This window comes from Panthera tigris, chromosome A3, assembly GCF_018350195.1.
Source record: "Panthera tigris isolate Pti1 chromosome A3, P.tigris_Pti1_mat1.1, whole genome shotgun sequence".
Taxonomy (NCBI): Eukaryota; Metazoa; Chordata; class Mammalia; order Carnivora; family Felidae; genus Panthera; species Panthera tigris.
The window spans coordinates 127,682,259-127,705,148 of NC_056662.1; the positions used below are offsets into that span (position 1 = coordinate 127,682,259).

The 22,890-nt window shown below is 39.4% G+C and overlaps 1 protein-coding gene across 4 annotated transcripts in view; it reads left to right on the forward strand.

Annotated features, from left to right (window-relative positions):
- Positions 1-22,890, forward strand: part of NBAS (NBAS subunit of NRZ tethering complex) — a 328,450-nt gene that overhangs the window by 11,338 nt on the left and 294,222 nt on the right. For all 4 annotated transcript variants that reach the window (XM_042982471.1, XM_042982472.1, XM_007080697.3 and 1 more), the window contains 4 exons: positions 1,794-1,837; positions 11,340-11,473; positions 13,938-14,071; positions 15,807-15,905. In XM_042982471.1, coding sequence (XP_042838405.1) covers positions 1,794-1,837; positions 11,340-11,473; positions 13,938-14,071; positions 15,807-15,905 — 411 coding nt within the window. The remainder of the gene's footprint in view (positions 1-1,793; positions 1,838-11,339; positions 11,474-13,937; positions 14,072-15,806; positions 15,906-22,890) is intronic.

Here is a 22,890-nt window from a genome sequence, read left to right on the forward strand (position 1 = left end):
GTGGCTAACGTGTGTTTCCTTTTTTCCTAAATAGCGAAGTAACAATTTCTTATGATTATGGGCTGTTATAAATATGGGAATAAGGAACCATCACAGAACCCAGTAAAAAGCATTAAAATAAGGGACTCTTCTAAAAAAGGCACCCGCCCCCAAATTTGCTTAAGTGAATACATTTGCGAAGTTTTGACAAAACCAAATTTATGTCTCTCTCCTTCACCTTTCTCAGCGAAAGAGCAATTATTATTTGTGATGATCTGTATTAAGGATGAAAGAAATGAACACTGACTTAGGTCTAGTTTGTGCTAATTTATGCATAATGTCTTCTTTAATCCTTCCCTAAGCAATGAAGGTGATATTACCCATCCCATTTTGTTGAGAGGAAGATGAAACTCCTATTAAATATTTTGTCCAGCTTACCCAGATAGAGCTGAAATCAGGTCAGCTTCACTTCAAAGACCATGTTCTTCTGTCTTCCGTGTGGAGGCTGAATAGTCAATTTCTTGAGGAAGTTTATTAACATATTTAGAATTGGCTTTTGTCATAATACAGTATCTTAATAAACAGCTAAAAATATTAGTGTTTAAAATTTGTTTTAAAAGTAATGCTTAGTCACTTTACCAATATTAGAAAATAGTTAAGTATTCAAGAAAGAAGAACTACAAATTACAGTTCAGCCAAATGTTGTATGTTCTTTGGAATTTTTCTGTGTGTGTGTGTGTGTGTGTACGTGTGGGTAATACTTAGTCTAACAATACTCTGCATTCTATTTGATATGTCTTCTCTTGATAAGTTTTGAAAATTATGAGCATCTTTCCATGTCACATATAGTAATTGCATAATATTTCATTGAGTGCAGTTGGCAAAATCTAATCTTATACTGGGTACGTTTTTCTCTTTCATAAATTAGGCTCCATGAATTTCCTTGAGATCTGTGTGTATCTGTAATTATTTCCTAGAGATAACTTCATTATAGAAATTGAGGCAATGGATCAAATGACCGTAGACGTTAAGGTTTTAGATAATTGTTATGAAATTATTTTCTAGATGGTTTACCAACTTTTCATTTTTGAACATATAATAATTAAACTACTTAGGCATATATTTCAAGATCACAGATTTTAAATAGGTCACTGGTAACAAATATGGTCACTTATTAAAGCTATTTGATTTATTAAAAGCAAGACCTTTTTTTTTTCCTCTTAAAATGTTTATTTTTGAGAGAGAGCGGGGGAGGGGCAGAGAGAGAGGGAGACAGAGGATCCGAAGCTACACTGCCAGCACAGAGCCTGATGTGGAGCTCGAACTCACGACCATGAAATCATGACCTGAGCCGAAATCAGAAATCAGATGCTTACCCGACTGAGCCAGCCAGGTGCCCTGATCTTTTTTCTTAAGTGATTTAAACTTTGTAATATGATACAGACCATGGCTCGTGACCAAAATCAATCTGTGGAGCTTTAAAAAAACGTTGTTTCTTGGATCCCATTCCGTATTTGCTGAATCAGAATGTTTGGGGAGGGGGCCAATGTCTCTATTGTATTAAAAGACCATGCTTAATCTCATTCTTGTATTGCCGTATTCTAGGTATAGCTCCATTTCTGGTGAAATAAGGTTGGGAGAAAATGTCGCCAACGAAAGGGACTTGTTTGAGCACAAATCCATGTCTGAGAGAAGGACTGGTTTGGTGTTGTGCGGACAAGTTGTCTCTTGTATCATTTTTGTGGGGTTTCATAGTGCGACAAAATATGTTGTGATGGTGAAACTATTGGCTTAATTTTACACATATTTTGCAGGTCCGCAAAAGATGATTTTACATCCATTATTGGGAAATGTCAAGGTAAGAGTTTCCAAAATACTTACAAAATGGAAGTTTCAAAGTTGCAACAGTTAAGAGTATTTCTTAAAAGTCAGAATAGATGTTAAATATTAACAAAGATTGTTGTGACTTTATTAAATACTTTTAAAACATCTTAACTGATTTCTCTTACTGTCTTAAAATGTTTTGCTTAGTCCATTTTGGACCATTTTGAAGAGATTTGAAATTGAAGCTGTTTTTAAAATAAAAGTCTGTGCGAGTTTTGGGATAAAGTATTTGTGTCCCTAATCTTTGTTTTGTTTTTTTTTTTTTTTTGACTTTTTAAAAATCTTAATCTCTACATTCAGTGTGGGTCTTGAAATCATGACCTCGAGATCCAAGAGTCACATGCTGTACTGACTGAACCAGCCAGGCACCTCTAGTCTTTTATTTTGAATTCAATGCAAAAAAATGTATAAGTCAAGTGTTGGAATTTACTCATTCTTCTGGTGACGTATTCAACACCAATTACTATCCTTTATGTACATGAACCATTTTGCGGGGTACTAGGGATATGACTGTGAGCAAAAAGTCACTGTCCCGTACCTCATGAGGTATATAGACACTCAAAATAGAAGTACAAACTGTGACAAATCTGATGAAGGAAAAATACAGAGCAGAGTGCGAGTTTAACCGGGGCTGTGTGACAGGATTGTTAAGAAAAAGTGACTTTGGAAATCAGCCTGAAGGATGTGTAGAAGAGTAGCCATGGGGCGTGTTTCTTTCTGCAGGAGCAGGAGGAAAAGGCAGAGGGAACCTTACAGGAAGAGAAGAATTAGGAGGACGCTAAATTAGGAGATAAATGCAACTACTTGACTACTTGTAGTTTTACTTGACCTGCAGGTCCACCTGTCTGACCTTGGGTGGGTTAGTTAGTGTAGTAGTTGTAGGAATGAGAACAATGGTAATCGTGGTTGTTGCGATGGTGACAACAAATATTTATAGTGTCCTTACTCTGTGCCAGCTACTGTATTTAGGGTTTCACTTACATTTTCTCATTTAGTTGGAAGAACATGGTATACGTATTTTATCTTAAAGTAACATTAGGGTAAAATAGATCCTCGACAATGAAGGAAAGCTAGGAGAAGGAAGACATGAATAGTTTTGAAATCTACAAAATACTGGTTATATTGAGGATTTTCCCCAACTTCTCCAAAGAAATGCTTAAGCTCCTTGTCAGATGCACCCTCAGTAAGTGGCTCAGGGTGAGTTTCCTTCTCATTTTTGCCATTTTTGGCCATGCACATCGGTTCTGAAAATTAAAGATCAGATGTTTGGAAAACGTTTTCAGTTTTCATATGAATGGCAATATTCTGTTAGTATGTCAGAATTGCTCTAATAATTTTATAATTCCACATATGCTAGTAGGTAAGGTAGTAATAGAGTTCTTACGGACTCTTGAGTTGAGTTGTCTTGACAAATAGTATATATTATAACTTAAAAGCAAATGTAACATTGCCTATTTGTTTATATCAACTTATTTCTCCTTCTTATAATCTGTTCTTTGGCTCTGTTCCCTAGATTGTCAATGATACTGTTAGCTGTACCAAGCCAGGAATCCTTTTTCCTTTTCTTTTTCTCCTCCTTTTCTCCTCCTTTTTCCTTCTCTGTCTTCTTTGACAAATATTTATTAAGCTGCTGCTGTGTGCCAGACACTCTTCCTGGGTGCTACATGTGAAGCGAGGAGTAAGCCTTAGACGACCTGGATTTAAGGGTTTGTAGTCCATCAGGGGAAGAGACACACAATTCACTGCAGTTGTAGTGAGGACACAGTGGGGAAGCATTGCCTTAGCTTAACGTCACCAAGCCCTGGGAACCTGTTAAAATATCTCTTGCCTCCATTTCTGCACTTCTGCCATCACAGCCCCAGCACTGGTTTTTAACATTTTCACTGTCTTTTTTTTTTTTTTTTTTTTAAATAAGTCTCCTGACAAGGTTTTCTTCTGTTTGCCTCTCAACAGATCCACACTTCACACCAGATTCATTGCTCTTAAATGAGAATTCTGTCAGGTTACCCTTCAAATCTGGCTCCCCTGCTTTCTAGAAACATGACCTTGGATGTTACCGTACCTCTCTGAGCTTCAATTATCTGTAATATGGGCATAATACTATAGATTGGGTTGTGGAAACATTATGAGCTAATATATGTAAAGCTCTTAGCATAATGTCTGATGTATGCTAAGTACTTAGGAGACCTTAAGTGATCGCTTTTGCTACTGCTACCAGTACTGTTAATCTGCCTAAAATCTTTCATTTGTTCCCCACTGACTGTAGAGTACAGCTCATTTTTTTCTGACCTTTCAGTCTGTGTGTCCCTTAAGATCTCCCTGCCATACATCCCGTGTTCTAGCACAGAGCCTCTTGTGCTTTTCTAGCCCCCCCCCCCCCCCCCCCCCCCCGCCCCGTGCTTTTCACGCCTTGGTACAGATAGTTCCTTTTGCCTAGAAACTCTCACTTTTATATTTAATTAACGAGTCTTGCATATTTCAGTTCAGGCATCAGCTCTTTTGGGAAACCTCCCTCCCTGCCTGCTTCCTCCTCATTTGTGCATCTTTCTTAATGTTTTCCTTGGACTTGTTTGAACATGTATCACCATACATAGGCTAATCTGCTTTTTTCCCCTTAGTTGTTGCTATGCTTATCTGTTTCCCGGTTAGACTGTAAATTCTTTGAAGGCAGGGCTCCCATCTTATTCAGCTTTTTTTTTGTTCCTGGTGCCAAGCATGGTGTCTAACACCATAGTAGGCACACAGTTTTTGACCCTATCAAATAGGTAATGACACTTGAGAACTATTACAATAATGTTTGTAAGTTTGTGTGTGAACCAAGTATATTTGTCTATTTCCTGTGAGTTAGTTTTAGAAGTTTATGACTGTATATATATATATAGATTTATAATTTGTATGTAGAGAGAGGGAAGGAAGGAGAGAGAAAGAGAAAGTGAGACTGAGTGAGCGGGGGGTGGGGGGCAGAGGAAGAGGGAGAGAGATTCTTATGCGGGCTCTATGCCTGACATGGGGCTTGATCTCACAACCCTGGGATTGTGACCTGAGCCAGAATAGTCAGCCGGAAGCCTAACTGACTGAGCCATCCAGGTGTCCCCTGCCCCCACCATGCTTTTATTCTTACTGCACACAAATGTGTATACATGCCACAAACAATAAGGGTAGATAAGAGGTCCTGTTTGCTTAGTAACCTGTTGAGAATAATAGAAGGAGAGTGGTGTGTGTGCATTTCTAAAGTTTGGGGTACTAGCATTTTCTGAATTTAGTCTCAGTAGTCTTCACCAGCGCTTATTAAAGTAGACCAGACCTGGCTTAAATAATGCGTAAGGATCAAGATGTTCCCAGAAGGATAGTTTAGGGGTAGATATTCAATTATGTTTTTCCCAGTGCTGTGCTTCTGTTGGGTGAGGGCTTGGGGGGCCCGTGGTGAGCTGCTGAGAAGCATGTTCAGCATGTTGGAGTGATTCAGACATGCAGGGTCCTTTTGAGCTGTGACATTAGGCATCCACTCTTAACCAGTACGTAAACTGAAAGATCTACAAGTTAACATGAAAATAGGAAGCTTATCCCTCTGTATTTCACACAAATTATAATATTTGTTAGAGGTTTTAGTGCATACAGTTAATGTGGCAGCATGGATGGGATAATAATGCTTTGCGAACTAATGTTTTATTTTGTTGGCTTCCAAATGTATGAATTTATGACCTTAATGCTGCATTAATGGCTTCTTTCCATTTCATATAATTTGAGGTAATGATCATTTGCTTATTATCTGACTCTTCTTTATAGGAATAACTCTCCTATGCCAAATGAGATTTCCTGTGTCTGCCTGGAGAAAAGGAGCCAGATTGTTATTAATGCATTTTTGAAACTACATATTGCAGAGTCTGCAAACTAAAATAGGAACTGTTTGGTTCCACTTTGATATTTTTCAATTATCGCTTTATAAAATATATGCCATTTGAGAATGTTTTAAATGTGGGTTGCAACTTGTTTTGGCTCTGTTTGCCAGGCCATAAATACTAGTCTTCTCTTACTGTCTTGAATAGTGACCTAAATAATACCACAAGGAATTAGATTTTTTTTTTTTTTTTTTTTTTTTAGAGCTGTACTATGTTAAGAGATTTCTCTCCTATTTCTGATTTTGAGATCCCGTAAACCAGAGCTTCTGGTACCAAGCAGTAGTTCACCTGTTGTGAGGAGCTGAGGTCCCCTCAGTGCACTGGTGGCCTGGTGGGCCCCATGACAGCCCAGGCCCAGACACCGTCTTTTGTGTTTTTGTATTTCTAGAACCTGGCTCGATATCTCGATATTTTGTAGCTTCCATCACATTTCTGTTGACATTCTCTATATACTGCCTATGTTTATGTTTTTCTTTGAATTCCCAAATATGCTATAATAGCTGTTTTGAAGTCCTTGTCTGCTCATTCCTCAGTTTGTAGCATTTCTGGGCGTGTTTCTATTGGCTGAGTTTTCCCATGATTATGTATATTTTCCTGCACTTTAGATTGTGTGCTCAACATTATGGAGCTGAGCTAGCGAGCCTTGTTATCATCCCTACTAGAGTATTGAGGTTTGCTCTGGGAAGTAGTTAATCAGCTTAATTTTTTAAGGCTTTTTTTTTTTTTTTAAGTCTTCTAACATAGGTTTAGAGTAGCTTTTATTTTGGGGTTAGGTTAGTCCTACTTTATGGTGGAGTCTTTCTGGGATGTCTTATGAAAGCTCCGAGTGTTCATGAACGTCTCTCCACTCTGATGAGGTGGAACTCAAACATTTCCAAATCCTCTCCCACCTCTGGAAGTTGCTTTTGCCGATAGTCAGTCCCCTTCTCCTTGGCGGTGTGGCCCTGTGGAATGTGTGTGTGTGTGTGTGTGTGTGTGTGTGTGTGGCGCCAAAGACCCAGGGCTCATCTCTGCACATTTTTCAGTTTCCTTCTCTGCCTCCCTCACTTCCCTCTGGAAAGCTGCCTTGCAGGTGGTATTCAGCTCTGTAGCTCCAGTGTAGCTCTGTGACTCCATTCTGTATCTGCTCAGTTCCTTGAGATTTGCACGTGCAGCTGGAGGTCTCTCTTCACACAAGGCGGTCTAGAAGGTGCCTACCGGCTGAAAGCAGCCTCTCCCTCGGGTCACAGTCTTGCACTGCCTGTAGATAATGTCTGAAACGGGTCTTTGACATATTTTTCTTTCACGGTGGGAGATCTAGTCTGAAACTAGTTACCGTGCTTATTTTATTACAAAAGCAGTACATACACATAACAAATTCAAACAATGCAGAGGCAGAGAACGTAAAGTTTCTTTTCCATTTGCATTTCTCACGGGGACTTATATTACTGATTTAATATAAAACCTCTGCTTCTGTAAACCTGTACATAGATGGATTGAGTTTGTCATTAACAAGTCGAGATCCTATTGTGGACTTTGTTCCCAGGTTGCTCTCCCTCTGACTGTATCAATGTCTTTCCTAATCAGTGCGTACAGATGCATTTCAGTCTTTTCAGCATAGCCACAGTCTTCCCCTGTAAGAATGTGAACCACATTTTATTCATCTGTTCTCCTCTTGATAGAAATTTATGTTGTTTACAGTGGCTTGTTTCCTTCCTCTTTTTCTTACCCATCTTCTCCCCCATCCCTCTTCACCAGCGCTGAAAAGACATCCTGTTTGTGTCTGGGTATAGTACTCAAATAGCTACTGCTGTAATTCTTTCCAGAAGGTTCCACCTATATATACAACTATGAAAAAGGTATGATGGAAGCAGTTTTTTTGCTCCGCTGTCAGCACCGTATGTTACGTATTTAAGAAGTATTTGTTAGGTTCACTGGCAAAGGATAAATTAGTATCTCATTTTCAATTTGCATTTTTTTTAGTTATTAGAGCATATGTTAAGTGGCTATTTTTATTTACAGATATTGTCACCCAATTGATTTCCTTTGAAATTTGTTATGGTGGTGGTGTTTTTTTTTTTTTTTTTCTCTTGTGACTACATTTGCCTTTTTTTTTTTTTTTTTTTTTTTTTTTTTTCTTTTCCTTGTATAATTTCAGAGTTTCTCGTCATGGTTAGACCTTTCTCATTCTAGGATTATAAGATTTTTCTCGTGTCTTTGCCAGTGCTTACTTCAAACATTCGAGACTCCAAGTCTTCGTAGCCCCACTAGTTTGCTTTTGCTCACTGGTTCTCAATTTAGCAGTCAGAGCGAGTCCGGGGGAGATTGTTCATTCAGCCCTTCATTTTGCAAATGACCAAGCGGCACCTTGGTGCTCTCCCCAAGCTCACACCCCTTGGTTTTATGGCAGCGCTGAGAAGAGAACCCAGTGTTCCTTACCTCGTAATCTTGTCCTGTGTCTCTAATCCGGGCAGCTGAGCCCTGGATTAGCGTGTGGTCTGTTAGCGCTTGAGTGCTGACTGCTACCACCAGTGTGCTAGGCCCCGGCGAGGCAGTTCGGAACAAGATGGAGCCGGGCCCAGGCATTTTGGAATTTATAGCTTAAGTGAGTAGACAGATGATAAAAAGTAGACCAACATGTGCATAATCGTTTGGGATCAGATATGTGGAGGAAAGGAAACCAGTGGGCTGTGGCGAATAATGGGGCCTTGGGTTGCTTTAGCCAGGGTGGTCAGAGAACGCATCCCGGGGAAGTGGTACATAAAGTGAGACCTGAAAGATGAAAAGGAGCCAAGAGAGGGCCTAGGGAAAGGGTTCCAGGCTGAGAAAACAGCGCAGACAAAAGCGTAAGGTGGGAAAGAACTTGGCACCCAGGCAGGTTGAAGGGGCTGCAGCCGGTGCAAGATATGAGCAAGAATGAACAGTCTGACCATGAATGTGGAGGTTGTCAGATGGCTGGTTAACTTGACCAGCAGCCTTTCTGAATACCCTTCAGACAACCCCATTAACACTTAAATCTGGACTGTTTGTTCCTCTCCAAAACCACACAGTCGGCTGGAAGAATCTGTTGATAAAGCCTTTATTTTTACATTGTTGTGTGAAATCTTATTTTGTAATGAAAACATCTTTATCTGGGTCAAAACACATGCAGAGTTTTCTGGAGCTACTGGCTATAACTAGAAGTAATAGTAAAAACAAATCCCCTTTAGATGGAACCTATTTCAGACAGAAACAGAATGTGGTGCATAAATCTGTTTATCCTAGCAAAATGAAATAAGAGGAAAAAACCCGGTTATCACAGGTAAAACAGTAATAATGGAAAAATATTGCTGTGTTTCTTGAGCACATGAATATTTTTCAGGGCATTAAAGTGTCCTCTTGCTGGTGTTTATGTGGCATCTGTGTGTATGTGGGTCTTGTATTGTGTTGTTTATCATTTTGTGCCTGTGTTTACTTCCAAGTTTGGATTTTTTTTAGCTTTATAAAGACAGAGAACTGATATTTTTCTTCATTTTATTATCATTAAAAAAGTTGCTTTTCTAGAGTGTATGTAGTATTTTGTTTATCTTTAATAAATCCACTAGACCCTCCTGTATTCAGAGGCCCCCTTGGATTGTTTTTTTTTTTTTTTTTTTTTTTTTTTTGGTATGTTTTTTACCTGTTGATAAATAGACAAACTCCTTGATGTCTGGTACACTTTCCTCATATAAAGAACATATATTATGGGTATTACAGAGATAAGAGGGAAGTCTGAATTCTGTGTTATCTCTTTTAGGTGGAAAGAAGTCTTCAGTTATGTGATTCATGTTTAATTGGTAGTCCTTGAAGGATGCTAAACTCTTACTGTTACCTTGTCCTGTTAATACAGACTTCTCTTAAAGACGTAGTCTTCACTTACTAGTGAAGATTAGAAAGTGAAACTAATCACTTTCTGTTCCAGGTCCCAGGATGGCAGTGTTGAGTAGGACACTGTCTGTGATTTCATGGAGTTCAGAAACGGGTGGGGGCAACAGTCATGGAAACAACATAATACGATGCGATCAATGCTATGGGGGAGTTTTGTACAGGTCATGATCTCGTGGTCTGTGAGTTCAAGCCCCACGTCGGGCTCTGTGCTGACAGCTCGCAGCCTGGAGCCTGCTTCCGATTCTGCGTCTCCCTCTCTCTCTCTCTCTGCCCCTCCCCTGTTCACTCTCTGTCTCTGTCTCAAAAATAAATGAATGTTCAAAAAAAAATTAAAAAAGAACCTTCTGGGTAGAGGTAGCAATCTGTACAAAAGGCTGAGACTCGAGTGTGTGTGGTTTGCTTTTTTGCCAGTTGTGTTGTTGGCTCGTCGGATATGTGGAGGTGGTAGCGGTAGGAGGGGACACTGGAAGGCTGTGATGGGGCTATTTGTATGGGGCCGTTCGTGCATGTGGAGGAGTTTGGACTTCATTCTGTTGGAAATGGAGAACCATGCAGCTGCAGGATGGGATCTGTTCCCCTTAGAAAGATCTCTTTGGAGAGTATTGAGGAAGGATTGGGGAGAAAATGGAAGGGAGGAGACCACTTGGGGGGGGGGTGCTGTTGTGAGCGTCTCCGCAAGAGACAGCGAAGCCTTAACTGGGCGATTCTGTTAGGGGAGTAGAGAGGAGCCAGTGCATCTCGGAAACCTTTCTGAGGCCGTCCTGAGGCCCTGTCCAAACTCTGACCGAGAGGCGGTGAGTGTGTGGTGGTGAAGTGTTCACTGTTTGGGAAGGCAGGACACGTAGGTCCAGGGCTTTCTTTGCTCTTGACTCGCGATGTCACCTTGTCAGTCCCCTAATCATCTGGAGTCCCTGCTGGTAAAGGAAAAGGCAGTGGCCCTGTCTCTTCAGTGCCGGCATTCTAATGAGGGACAACTGAAGCCCACAAAACATCAAAAGCCTCAAACAAAGCTAACAGAGTCGAGAGTTTCACTGTCCCTTTTCTTGTTTGTTTTTTTGTAGCTGACAGCTTTTTTCTTCATTATTGTACTGAAAAATTCAGAACAGAAAAAGTACAGGTGTTAGATTGTTAAGATTGGTTATTAAAATATTATAATTGCATGACTGATCCAGGATAGTACTTGACTTACCTAATATCTGTGTCTGTGTATTACACATGCGTGTGTATATTTCTTCTGCAGAATACTGCGTTGTATTTCCTTGGTATCTGTATTTGGTATATTTAGAAGATTTCAGGTGAAATTTTCATTTTTTTCTGTTAGAGATGCTGAACTCACTGGATTGGAATTATTTTCTGCCCACTCTCTCTGCTTTTGATCCATTTTAACTTTGTGAGTGTTTTGAGGTGCGCTGTTCCCAGGCCTTTGCCACACCAGGGCATGCTCAGCCTTCACCAGACCACTGGGGTCACCGTCTTTCCTTCCGGAGTAAGCGGGGCAGAGCTGGCTCTGGTTCGGATGTCCCACTCTTACTTGACGTGGCTTTCCGGGAACTGTTCTCTTCGATTGAACTGAAGCATTAGAAATCCTTGGGAGAGGATGTAATAGAGTTGAATAATTTACATTTATAGTTACTGCAGCTAAACTATCTGTGTAACACATTGTTACAACCACTTCTTTTCCTTTCATTGTAGTTCCAAAAGACCCAAAACCCCAGTGGAGACGTGTAGCGTGGAGTTACGATTGTACCCTGCTGGCCTACGCTGAAAGTACGGGAACCGTGAGGGTGTTTGATCTCATGGGAAGCGAACTCTTTGTTATTACCCCGGTATGTATGTAACCGGAAGCTCATTACACGAAAGGCATTCAAACAAGTATGTGAAGGTGCTTGAATGAATGTGAAAGAGGGGAAATAGAAATGTAAGTCTGAGTAAGTTGTGAACTTAAGATATTCAGAATCTAGTAGGTAGATATCTGTACATGAAATATTTTTCCTTTGTATCTTGTAGTGCGGTGTTCAGAGGTAATCCATTGGCATCAAAACATGGTGGGAAGTGGGGCGCCTCGGTGGCTCAGTCGGTTGAGTGTCTGACTCTTGGTTTCGACGGGGGTTCAAGCCCCACATTGGGCTCTGTGCTGATGGTGTGAAGGCTGCTGGGGATTTCTCCGTCTCCCTTCTCTCTGCCCCTCTCCTGCTCATGTTATCTCTCTCTCAAAATAAGTACATTAAAAAAAAAAAAACCAAAAACCTTAACAACAACAACAACAACCCCCCCCCCCAAAAAACCATGGTGGGAAGTAAATACTAAACAGAGGTATGGAAAGCTGTTGAGAAGTTCTGGGGGGGAAGAGCAGTCAGTGGGCTGCTGCAGTAGGGAACAGCTTTCAGAGGAGCTGCGTCTGTCATCCTAAAAGGATAGAAATTGAAAGGGAGAGTGAAGAAATGACTGGTAGTAATAACTTGTATTTGTGTAGTGCTCTTTACTTTATTAATGAGTTTGACATATATTCTCATTTAATGTTCATAAGAATGCTTCGAGTAGATTGGACAGATATTATCTGTGCTTTACAGTTTGGAAAACTAAAATTGAATTGGGGGCGGGGGCGGGGGGGGGCAGGCTGTTGCCATGGCAATCCAGCTCCTAAGTGAAACAATTTCAGGGACCCAGCACTTTTCACTTTGTGTCCTTCTTCCTTGAATGACCCAAGATACAGAGATAGGTACAACAGCGTTTCTAACTCTGGCTGCATCTTAGAATTGCCTGGAAAAAAAAAAAAAAAAAAAAAAGAATTGCCTGGAAAGCTTTATAAAGAAAAGAAAAACAAAAAATTACTTGATTTTCTAGACTCGACCTGTAGAAATTCTGATTTAATTGATGGGAGTGGGTTCTGGGAATTAATATTGTTTATAGGTTTGTTTGTTTTTTTTTTAATTTTTTAATGTTTATTTTTGAGAGCACGAGTGAGCGGGGGAGGGTGTGGGTGAGGGAGACACAGAATCCAAAGCAGGCTCCAGGCCCTGAGCTGTCAGCACAGAGCTTGATGGTGGAACTCACAGTGAGATCATGACCTGAGCTGAAGTCAGACGCTCAACCGACCGAGCCACCCAGGCGCCCCTGTTTATAGGTTTTTCAGCTGATTCTAACGAGAAGCTGGGGATAAGAACTTATGATATAGAGAATGGTTTTTGTTCAGAAATAATGAGTGGAAAAACTTGAAAAAATGTGTTAGGCTCCTATTATGGAAGTCCTGGGGAATCAAAGTAGGAAGTTTGGATCCCTGTTTCCTGGACTAAGCACTATCTGATAGAAAAGTCATGTGAACTTTATATATGATCGCATGTGTGATTTTAAATCTTCTAGTAGCTGCATTAAGAGTAAAAGAAAACAGGTGAAATTTATTTAATATTTAATCTTGTATATCACAAATATTATTTCAGCATGTAATCCATGTAAAGAGTATTAACGAGATACTTTCTTTGATACCAAGGCTTTGAAATTTCATGTTTACTTTTGTAGCCGATCTCAGGACTAGCCACGTATGAGTGTTCAGCAGCCACATGTGGTCACAGTCTTGGTGGTTCTAGACAGTGAGGAGTCATTCAGGGTGATAAACTTTATTATGTGTGCTTCCTAGGGTGCACATGCCTTCAAATCCTTAGCAATATAGCCTGATATTTAGTTAATGGAAAAAGATTGCCATTGAATGAGTGTTTTAAGTGCCTTTTCCTTCTAGTTGTTGATGGGGCAAATGGGAATTAAGTGAGGCTTTTTTCTTGAAGCATTGTTTCCTGCAGGCAATGCAAATCAACATTTGGAAGGTGATATCTGAGTTCTGTATCTTAGAGTTCTTTAAAAAAAATTTTTTTTTTTAATGTTTATTTCTGAGACAGAGAGAGACACAGCATGAGTGGGGGAGGGGCAGAGAGAGAGAGTGACACAGAATCTGAAGTATCTTAGAGTTCTTTGAAGTTGAATTGTGGCATTGCTCCCTCCCCCTCCCCCCCAGTCCACACAATAGAAGTACAGTCTGAACAGAAATTCACGGATCTAGGAGAATCTCTCATCCAAAGAGGATTGTGTGCTTCTAGCCTTTGATTGGGAGGGCAGGTCTAGAGTTGTGTGTCTGGTTCTAGGCACTCTGATTTGCATGATTCTTTAGTATACAGATCAGTTCTGGGGCTGTCTTAATGTGCACCTGGCAGGGCCAATGTCTGGGACGTCTTCCAATTGCACACATGTTAACTTCTGTGTGGTATCTTTTTAGTGACTTAATTTACTCCTTTTCTGCAGGCATCCAGTTTAGCAGGTGATTTGAGCTGTGCCATTGCTGGGTTGATATTTTTAGAATATAAAGCCAGTGCACAGTGGTCTGCAGAACTCCTGGTCATCAATTACCGAGGAGAACTTAAAAGTTACCTCGTAAGGTAAAAAATATACTTTATTTGGGAACTCCGGTTTGACATAATGTTTATTTCTCTGGCTTAGTGTCAGCTTTTGTTTTTTTTCTTTCAGCATTTTACTGTGAAAAATTGCAAATATAATAGGAAGGTTGAAACAATTGTATAGTGAATATTCATATACATTCACTTAAATTCTAGAATGAGGATTTTATTATACTTGCTATATCACATTTCTGTCCATCCCTCTATTTAGCCATTTAATCAGTGTTCTTTGTTAATTAATTTCAGAGTTAATACTTAAATACCTCCACATCATGTCATTAATTAAAGTTCAATATTTGCTTATAGTTTTCTCTTTTGAAGTAAAATTTGCAGATGAAATGAAATGCACAGATCTTAAGTGTACCAGCCAATGAATTATGATAAATGCATGTGCTTGTGCAATTCAAACCTCCATTAAGATGCAGAACATTACCATCATGCTAGAAAGTTCCCTCATGCTCTTGCCCAGTGAATCCGTTTACACCCACCCTTAGAGCAACTGCTGTTTTTTTATTTTTTCTTCTTCTAGATAAGTTTTTCCTGTTCTGGTAATTCACATTAATGGACTCATAGTATGCACCCTTCTGTCTAAGGCTTCCTTCATTTAGCATATTTTGAGATTTATTTGCATTTTTTCATGTATCCGTTTATTCCATTTTATTAGAATGCATTGTGTTTCATTGTATGAATATTTCATGTGTCTTAGTTTGAATTGTTACAACAGAGTTCCATAACTGGGTGACTTATCAACAACAGAAATTTACTGCTGACACTTCCCGAGGGTGGAATTCTAGTCTAGGTACCAGCATGGTTGGGCTGTGGTCTTTTGGCTTACCGACCGCTCTTTGCATGTGGTGGGAATAGAGCTAGCTAGCTCTCTGGCCTCTTGGAAGAAGAGTGATTCCTTTCGTGAGGGTGTTATCCTCATGACCTAATTAATTCCCAAACACCCCACTTCCAAATACCATCATATTGGCGTCAGAGTTTTAACTTACAAATGTTACGGGGGACGCAGGCATTCAATCCGTGGTGGGCAGGGGTGTCCACAGACGTTCAGACCGTAACATTCACGATTTGTGTATTCGCTCTTCTTCTGATGGAATTCTGATTTCCAGTTTTGGGCTACAGTGAATAAAGCTGTTGTGACCATTCTTATTTAACTATTTGTGGATATACATTGTCATTTCTCTTTGGTCACTATCTTTGAGCAGAACTGTTGAGTCATAGGGTAGATATAGTTTATTTTTGTAAGAAACTTCTAGACGTTTTTCCAGAGTTTTTGTATCACTCATATTCCCACAAATAATGTATCTGAGTTCTGGTTGTTTTACATCTCAGCTGTATTTGGTGGTGTCATATTTATTTATTTATTTATTTATTTATTATTTTTTATTAAAAAAATTTTTTTTAAATGTTTATGCATTTTTGAGAGACAGAGAGAGACAGAGCATGAGCGGGGAAGGGGCAGAGAGAGGGGGAGACACCGAATCCGAAGCAGGCTCCAGGCTCTGAGCTGTCAGCACAGAGTCCGACGTGGGGCTTAAACTCACAAATTGTGAGATCATGACCTGAGCCGAAGTCGGACGCTCAACCGACTGAGCCACCCAGGCGCCCCTGGTGGTGTTTGTCTTTTAAGTGTAGACATTTCAGTGGGTATTTTTTGGTCTCTCACTGTGCCTTACTGGTATTTATTTCTTATTTACCTTCTTAAATTTAGTGTTGGAACAAATCAGAGCTATCAAGAGAGTCACTGTTTCAGCTTCAGTAGTCATTATCCTCACGGAATCAACACAGCTATTTACCATCCTGGTCACAGGTAAGTAACCATTTCTTCTCTTATATGGTAGAGTATTAGGTGGATGTAGACGTCTTGGCACTGTTTCAGAGAGGAGAAATTGTCCATTTTGATTATTTTGGCTTTTTCGTTTCTTCCTCTCATGCATAGTTATCTTAAATATCTGTAATATGTATGTAATCATTGTGTGAGCATTTCTGTTCATCTGGCGGACAGCTCTGAGCCAGATGGGGCAAGGGGAATATTCAATGAGGAAGCCTTTCTTCTCTCTTCACTTACTTAGTCTTATTTTTCTCATCTGTGAAATGAGTATATACCTAACTTTTCACTCTAGCGTGTTGCGAGAACTCCTCAAACCGTGCATGTGAAGTACCCTTGCCCAAGAGGTCTCAGTAGACATTCCTTCCCTCCTCCTTTCCTTCTCGGCAGGTTTGAGCTGCTCTCATTGCTGCACAGCTCATTCTTACAGCCCTCGCCCATTCTTCATATATGACACTTCTCCATGTATTGGCCACCTACGTTGAGGGTTACTTGAAAATTGGGCATTTTCTACTTCCAGTCATTTCTCTCCTTTAATTTTGTTATTTGAGAATGAAATTTCCATCTATTTTTTAAGTTAGCCAAGCAAACTTTTTGGTTTTCTAGATGGGAAGAATATCAAGTTGTGCATCAGGCAAAACCTAGCTTGAATTCTGAATTTTGACAGTGAGTCTGTGTCTGTTTGCAAGTCCTTAAACTCTCTGATCCTCTCTGTACTTAAGTCTTTTGGATGAAAAAAGGTATGCATTTTTTGTATTCTGTTCTGTCCTAGGTCTGACCTTTTGTGTTTAGAATTTTATTATGAAATGTTCATACTGCAAAGGAACCCACATCCACCAGAGCCCAGTTTGTACTCTTCCCTGACTCCCTCCCCACTAGAGAGAACCACTGTCCTGAATTTTGGTTGATCAGTCTTTTGTTTTCTTGATAGTTTTACCACTTACTCATATTTAGTTTTGCTGTTTGACTTTATATAAATGGAATCATAAGGAAGACACACAGGTCTTACTTTGAGATTCAGTTTTAACTACCAGTACGATATTTCATGTTATGGGGGGCACCTGGGTGGCTCATTCGGTTAAGCGTCCAGCTCTTGATTTTGGCTCAGGTCATGATCTCACGTTTCTTGGAATCGAGCCCTGCGTTGGGCTCTGTGCTGTCAGCGTGGAGCCTGCTTGGGATTCTCTTTCTCCTCCCTCTCTGCCCCTCCCCCTGCTTATGTGTGCTCTCTCAAAATAAAATAAACATCAAAAAAAAAAAAAAGGATATTTCATGTTGTGAATATATTGCAGCATAATTATTCATTCTCTGTAGATGAAAATTTGTTTTGTTTCCAGTTTTGTTTTTTTTTTGTTATAAGAATTGTACTGTGGCCAGAATGATTATGCATTCCTCTGACACGTACGTAAAGGGTTTCTGCAGGATATATAAGTAGAAGCGGAATTGCTGAGTTGTTGAGGAGGTACATCTTTAACTTTACTAGGCAATGCAAATGTTTTTCGGAATGGGTCTGCAAGTGGACGATGGCAGTGTGTGAAAGTTTCTGTAGTTTCATATTCTTTTAGCGTTCTTGATACCAGACTTTTAAATATTTGCTGAGCTGGTAGGTATAAAAGAGTCTCTCATTGTGGGTTTTTTTTTTAAGTTTGTTTATTTTGAGAGAGAGAGCGTGAGCATGTCAGCGGGGGAGGGGCAGAAAGAGAATCCCAAGCAGGCTCCATGCTGTCAGCGCAGAGCCCGACATAGAGCTCGATCCCATGAACTGTGAGATCATGACCTGAGCCAAGATCAAGACTCGGACATCTAACCGACTCAGCCACCCAGCTGCCCCTCTGACTGTGTGGTTTTAATTTTCACTTCCCTGATTACTGATGAGTTTGGTCACCTTTACAAGTTATTGGCCATTCATGTTTTGTCTCTACGAAATGCCTTCTTAGATAACTGCTTAATTTTTATTGGGTATTTGGTCTCGACATTCTTAGTGTGATCTAGATATTAACTTTGGATTATGTGCCTATTGAGTATCTTCTTCCAGCATATTTTTTTCAATTTATCTTTAATGAGTTATAGTTGTGTGTGGTTTCAAGTGTTAAATAATTTTTAAAAACTTTCACCCAATGTATTTCCAAAGATAACTACTTTGAGCTATTTTATGTAGCTATTTTATTTGATAGCTTTGGCTGTTGTCATACATAAAAATAAAATGCTTATGTTGTTACTTTTTAATTTCTCAGTTTTACACCTTATCTATGAATGTCCCTTTATGGAAGATGCATATATAGTTTTCTTAACTCAGTCTGTCTCCCATACACAAAGCGAGTATTCTCTTATTCTCCTATTGCATTTGATTTTGTTGGATGAATATTATGGTTAGATGCTATCCACAGATGAGACCAGAACCTTCTGTAGTATTGTGTCCTTGCCTTTTCATCCTTAAATATTCGTTGACTTGTTTATTCACTCATTCATTCATTTAGTAAATCTTCATTCATTTCGTGTTCTGTGCCACGTGCTATTATATACCTTGGTATGTTCTTTGTGGAACTTACTTCTAGAAGGGGTGACAGACGACAAACAATGGACATACAGTGTTTGCGGAACTGATAAGTGCAATGGGGAAAAGGATCAACAGGGATCAGTGGCCATGACACGGTGGGGAGTAGGGCACGGGTTGTAATTTTAATTCAGGTTGACTGATTACCCTCTTTGAGAAAGTGACATTTGCGCAAAGACCTGTAAGAGGCGAGGGTATTTACTTATCTGGCTCTCTGAAGGAAGAATGTTCTGTGCAGAAGGAATAGCCAAAGAAAAATGAGTTGGGAGTGTACTGGCCATTTTCTAGAAATAGCAAGGAGGCCAGTTTGGCTGAAGCTGACCGAGTGAGTAGAGTAATATACTGATCTGAAAGAGACGAGGTGAGTACTAAATCATAGAGGGGCTTTGTAGGTTATAGTAAGATCTGTCTGGGAACTTCTTAACTGTGTGTATTCTTGTAGTTAATTTTTTTGTTTGTTTGTTTGTTTGCCCTAACCCTAAACTCACCCCCATTAGTGTAGACCCCCTTTTAGTACATCATATTCTGTAGGTATCATCTTCTTGTAGTCTTTTCTCAGCACTTTCTGACCTGCTCTGATTTGGGTTTGCAACTTCTGTTAAGAATTTCACTTCATCATGCTGAGAATTGCTTTTGTTATTATTGTTATTATTTTTTGTGACATCACCTATTTCCTGGATGCTATGTTTTTTTTTGTTTTTGTTTTTTTCTTTTTTGGTCTATTTCACTGTTTTGGTGAACCTCTGTAATTCCCTGAGGAAGAGTCCATGGGAAGCGTATATTTTTTCAGGCCTTGCCTGTCTGAAAATGGCTTTTATTCTGTCTTCATGCTTCATTGATAATGTGCCTGGTTAGAATTGTAGGCTGGAAATAATTTTCCTTTTAGAATTTTGAAGAGACTGCTCCATTGTCGTCTAGCTTCTAGTGCTGCCCTTGAGAATTCTGATACACTTTTTTCTTTGTTTTCTCTATTTTTTTTGACACCCTTCCCTCTGGAAACTCAGATTCTTTTTTATTTTCCCACAGTGTTCTGAAACTTGACCATGTAATGTCTTAGAGTAGTTTTGTTATACCCATAGTGTTGACCCTTCAGTTTGAATACTCACTTTTGGGAAAATTTGCTGACTTATTTCTTTGTTTCTTCCCCTGTGTTTTTTTCTCTTTTCTCTCTGGAATGTCTGTTCTCTAGATGTTGAGTCTCCTTGGACTCCCCTTTATTCTCACTCTTTTTTTCTCCTTTATTTTTTGTTTAAAAAAAGAAGAGGCTGTTTTAATTCTTTCCATATAAACATGGACACTAATGACGAAAGTAGTTTGAGGCACTTTTGAGGTATATTATAAATACAATGAATTAATGATACATATGATATCCTATTTATAAAGAAAAATCTGTTCTGGTAATCTTTTCTGATATATCTTTTTTTTTTTTTTCTTTTTACTAATTCTATGGCTTCTCTCTCTTTTTTTTTTTCATGTTTATTTTTGAGAGAGAGAGAGAGAACACGAACAAGAGGGGGAGGGGCAGAGAGAGAGGGGGAGACACAGAATCCCACGCAGGCTCCAGGCTCCGAGCTGTCAGCACTGAGCCTGCCACAGGGCTTTAACTCGTGAACTGTGAGATCATGACCTGAGCCGAAGTCGGAGGCTTACCTGGCTGAGCCACCCAGGCTTCCCATATGCCTCCTCTTTTTAAGCTAGGCATTCTGTTTTTTGCTTCAGTTGTTGTATTTCTCCTTTCTAGAAGTTCTCTGTAGTTATTTTATGAATCTCTCTTAAGGGAAGAAAGGAATTGAAATGAGTATTCAGTGAGTCACTAGTTGCTTTGAGGATTAGATACATAGTAGGTACTCAGGAAATGATAGTAGTGAGTAGATATAATACCATTAATTTCTTCCTTTTAGTTTGTGTGGCTCTTGCCTTAAAGAGTCGGTTTGGTGTCTCCTTAAGAAATTGGAAAATCAGTTGCAAGTCTAGTTAATTAAAGAATTAAAAAAAATTATTTATTGTATTTAGCATATTATTTTCCAATCTGAAATAATAGACTTTTATTTTGGATGTGGTTGAATGACCACATGCACAGTTAGTGGTCTTTACGTTGTTATAAAACTGAATGTAATTGTATGTGCTGCAAATTGCTGCCATTTTCATAAAACATTTCTTTTGATTATAAAATAAACACATTACAACAATAAGAAAATTGTGTTGTTTTTATTTTATTCTTGTCAACTTATATGAAGTGTGGCCTCTTAATGTACGTTTTTATAGTTGAGATACTGTGTTTTCCTTGCATAGCTTCACATTAAGTCTTGAATTTAAATTTTGCCACTAGAAGGGGGGTAGCATGTGTTTTTGCTTTGACACGCTCAGCTTTCCGTTGTGAATTTTGCCAAGCCTGGACAGTGTGTATATTATACCCATGATGCTCTGCTGGCCGTTTGATTTCTGTTGAGGGTGACCTGTTTGTTTGCATCTTCTTGGATACAGTGTTTTATTATTTTATTTATTTTATTATGTTCAAGTGCTGTTTTGCTCTTTCAAGGCCTTTGTTTTATTCAACCTGATTTTGTTGTTTTCAAGCGTAGGTATTAATACCTTTCTTGGTACCTCTATACATTTAAAAATTTTATATTCTACCTTTCTTAGCACATACATACATTTATAAAGATTTTATATTCTACCTTTCTTAGCACATACATACATTTATAAAAATTTAATCTGTCCTCCATTGAAAAGTGCATTCTGTTAGAGGAGTTGTCTGCATTACAAAGATTGAGGGTAGAAAGTCTTTTGGCTTGCTTTCCATTACTCTTTTTTATTGTGGCTTGCATGCAACACACTCCACTAGGTGTTGTGGAAGATGTGAGGGTGAAGGACAGTCCTGACCTCAAGATCTTGAGGGAAATGATATACGCATATGTTATATACACGTACATATACTTCTGATGTCTAATATGCATTTTCTCTACTTAAATGTGCGTACAGATATGTACGTGTGTATGGATTATGTGGGTATGTGTGTATACTGGAATGCAGTATATGTTAGGGCCCTTAAAAAGGTGCAGGTATGGTGATGTGGGGATCCAGATGAAGGAGATACTTCCCTGGTCTTTCAAGGAAGGACTGTGGCAGGCAGCCCTCACAGTTGCTTTGGAGAATGGATACAATCTGGGTATGGTGGATGTTCCAGACAGAGTGATGGTGTGAACAGTGACCAGAGGACGGAAGCCACAGTACACTTTGGGGAAATGGCAGGTGGGGTAGTTTGGCTGCCACTGTAGGGCGTGTGTGGCAGGGGAAGAGTGGTGATGGTCGCCATGGGAGGTGGAGCCTTGGGAAGGCAAGTTGGGGATCAGATAATTGGGAGCTTGAGTGGCAGCTTGTTCTTAAGGGAACTCAGATTTCTGAGACGAGAACATATGATCAGCTTTGTTGGAGGAATGTTGGTTCGGTTGGGAGATGCTAGAGGCTGGGTGAGTCTTGGCTGATAATGTCCCAGTTCAGGCCACAGGCAATGAGGGCCTATTTGTTTTCTTGCATGGACTTGCTATGTCCACTTATGTATAAGTCACCTCTTGTTTTATTTTTCTTTCTATTTTGGTGAATGGACCCTCTGTCACCCCTTGGAATGTCAGGTACCTGAAGGCAAAGAATGTATAGTGTACGTTTTTCTAGAAGCCCCCATGTCTAGTATAAGATTCTGTTTTGCTGAATGATACTTTTACCTCTGTGGGTTTCTTGGATAAGTAATTTTAATTGCCTGAGTGGAAAGGAAAATTAAGTTTGTTTTGATTGTTCTCTTCCTTTTTTCTTCTATTTTGTGTTCTTATTCGTCCCTCACATTTATATTTTATTTTTCTTGCCCCTTTTAAAAGAAGCGTATTTTCTATCTTAATACTTTCTTGTTTTGTTTGTTTTGCTTTGTTCATTTCATTATGGTCTTCTCCACCGTCTTGAATTATTATAAAGGTCAATGTTGGATTTCTTTTTTTTTCTGGCATTATTTCTGGAGGGTAAGTGGGGTTCTCTTGGCACCATCTGTTTGAAATTATCATTCACTGAATACTTCTTACGTAACAATTTGTCATAAGTCGGATTCCATTTACTACTCTTAAGGCTTTCACTTTCTGGCCCAGGATCACCCTATTTTTGGGGGGGTGGTCTCTAAAAATTTTAGAAATTTAAATATGTTATCAAACCACAGAAGGAAGGCCTGTTGTTGGTTCTGCAATCATATACGATTCTTGAGAGCAGTCAGCTTGAAGATGGATGACTGCATTAAGGTTTCTGAATGAAAATTGTTACAGAGCAAGGCGTATGTTACATGTAAATGCCCTGTTGTGCCTGACAAAAATATTGCTAGGTTGTTTATTTTTTCCATTATGCAGTCTTTTCTTAAATGAAAGAAGCTGAAAT